We start from the raw sequence: 1,646 nt of genomic DNA on the forward strand, positions 1-1,646 counted from the left end.
ATAGTTATTGGTCCAAATAATAGTTTTCCACTATTTGAAACAAATATTATGTATACTACTTGATAAAAATCTTTTACTTTTTCATTGATTAATTCCATTCCCATTTTTTTTTTGTGATAAAATTGTAGCCCACATTGACAATGTGTCAAATGACATGAACTACTATATCTGTCTGTAAGATAATCATTTTTTTTGAATCCAATGGTTACTGTTTGCTTAAAATTATTCCAATCTTTATGATTTAATCGAACTCCATGATTATTAACTTGAGCAAAGTCAATATTTATTTCATATATTGGAACATTTATTAAAGAGACGTGGTTGAAAATGTTTATTGTTTGATTAAGGAAATTTATTCTTTTTAATTCTACATCGAATTTTTTATTTCTTTTATAATTAGTTAATTCATGTCTTATTTTTCCATCATGTTTTTTACCATCCCATATTGGTTTTTCTGAAAATATTATTGAAATCAACGAAAAAAAGTAAAGCAACCGTAACATAATTTAATTTATTAATCACAACAATTTTTATTTTGTACTTAATTAATACATAGAAATTTAAATATAGCAAATAATTTTTTTAAATTTATTATAATTATTTGAATAAATAAAAAACAACAGTTAAATTTTTATTTTATTTTCTATATACAAAAAATTTAAATTTAAACTTTTCAAGGACAACTTTTATCTAAAAACATATTATTTTATGGAATTATTATTACATATTGGATATATCTTTTTAAAACTTTTTTAATCATAAAATATGCAGTGTTTTGTTTGAGATAGTATTTTTTCTTTTAAACTTACCATATGCAGTATTGGAAAAATGCTCACATAAAATTGATAAAAAATGATTTTGCTTAATTTATAAATTAAGAATATACTCTATTTGTTCAATTTTTTAATAGTACTTTTTTATTAATATTAATAAAAAATGGTTTTGTCTTTAAGTAAAAATTCTTTAACCTTATTTATTTAATTATACAATTTAAACCTAATAATGTATTGGATTTTAATTTTGAAAATTAATTTTACAATTTTAAAAAATAAAAGTATTAAATGTCAAAATATGTAATAAATATTATATTTAACTAACTGTTAATTTAATTTAGTATATTAAAATTTTATGCTATAAACTTTGTTTAACGTCATATAATAAAAAATAAAAAAACTTTAAGGTATAATATCTAATTAGCTTTGATAAAAATATTATCGAAATATGATGCTATATTTTTTTTATTTTTTTAAATTTTTATTATTTTTAATTTTGTTATAAAAATACTTGGAAAATTAAATAAATAAAAAAAAGTTAATCTCGTTATATTTACTAATTTATTAAATATATTTTTATATGTGTAATTAATTTATTTTTTAGCAAAATATTCGTTGTTATCCCGATAGGGATTCATTGGAAATTTTTATAAAGATTCTTTTAAAATACGTTAAATTTTATAATATATTAATTTTTATTACGGTATATAAATATATATATTAAATATTTCTCAAAAACAATTAATTAATTTTTGCATTTTATATTCTATGTTAAAAATAAAAATTATAATTTTTTCACAAGTTAATTGATAATGGTTTTTAAAAAGTTTCTTAGAGCAAGTATTTTATTTCCCTTTAGAGATTGAACTTGAA

At 17.6% G+C, this 1,646-nt stretch overlaps 1 protein-coding gene across 1 annotated transcript in view; it reads right to left on the minus strand.

Annotated features, from left to right (window-relative positions):
• The window catches only part of SRAE_0000077500 (Hypothetical protein), a gene marked incomplete at both ends in the record, with an annotated part of 2,091 nt that extends 1,588 nt beyond the window's left edge, over nt 1-503 (minus strand). The window contains one exon of the mRNA XM_024646718.1: nt 1-503. This exon is cut by the window's left edge and continues 1,588 nt beyond it. Coding sequence (XP_024500868.1) covers nt 1-503 — 503 coding nt within the window.
• Between the last annotated feature and the right edge of the window lie 1,143 nt (nt 504-1,646).

This window comes from Strongyloides ratti, scaffold srae_scaffold0000040 (assembly GCF_001040885.1).
Source record: "Strongyloides ratti genome assembly S_ratti_ED321, scaffold srae_scaffold0000040".
Classification (NCBI taxonomy): Eukaryota; Metazoa; Nematoda; class Chromadorea; order Rhabditida; family Strongyloididae; genus Strongyloides; species Strongyloides ratti.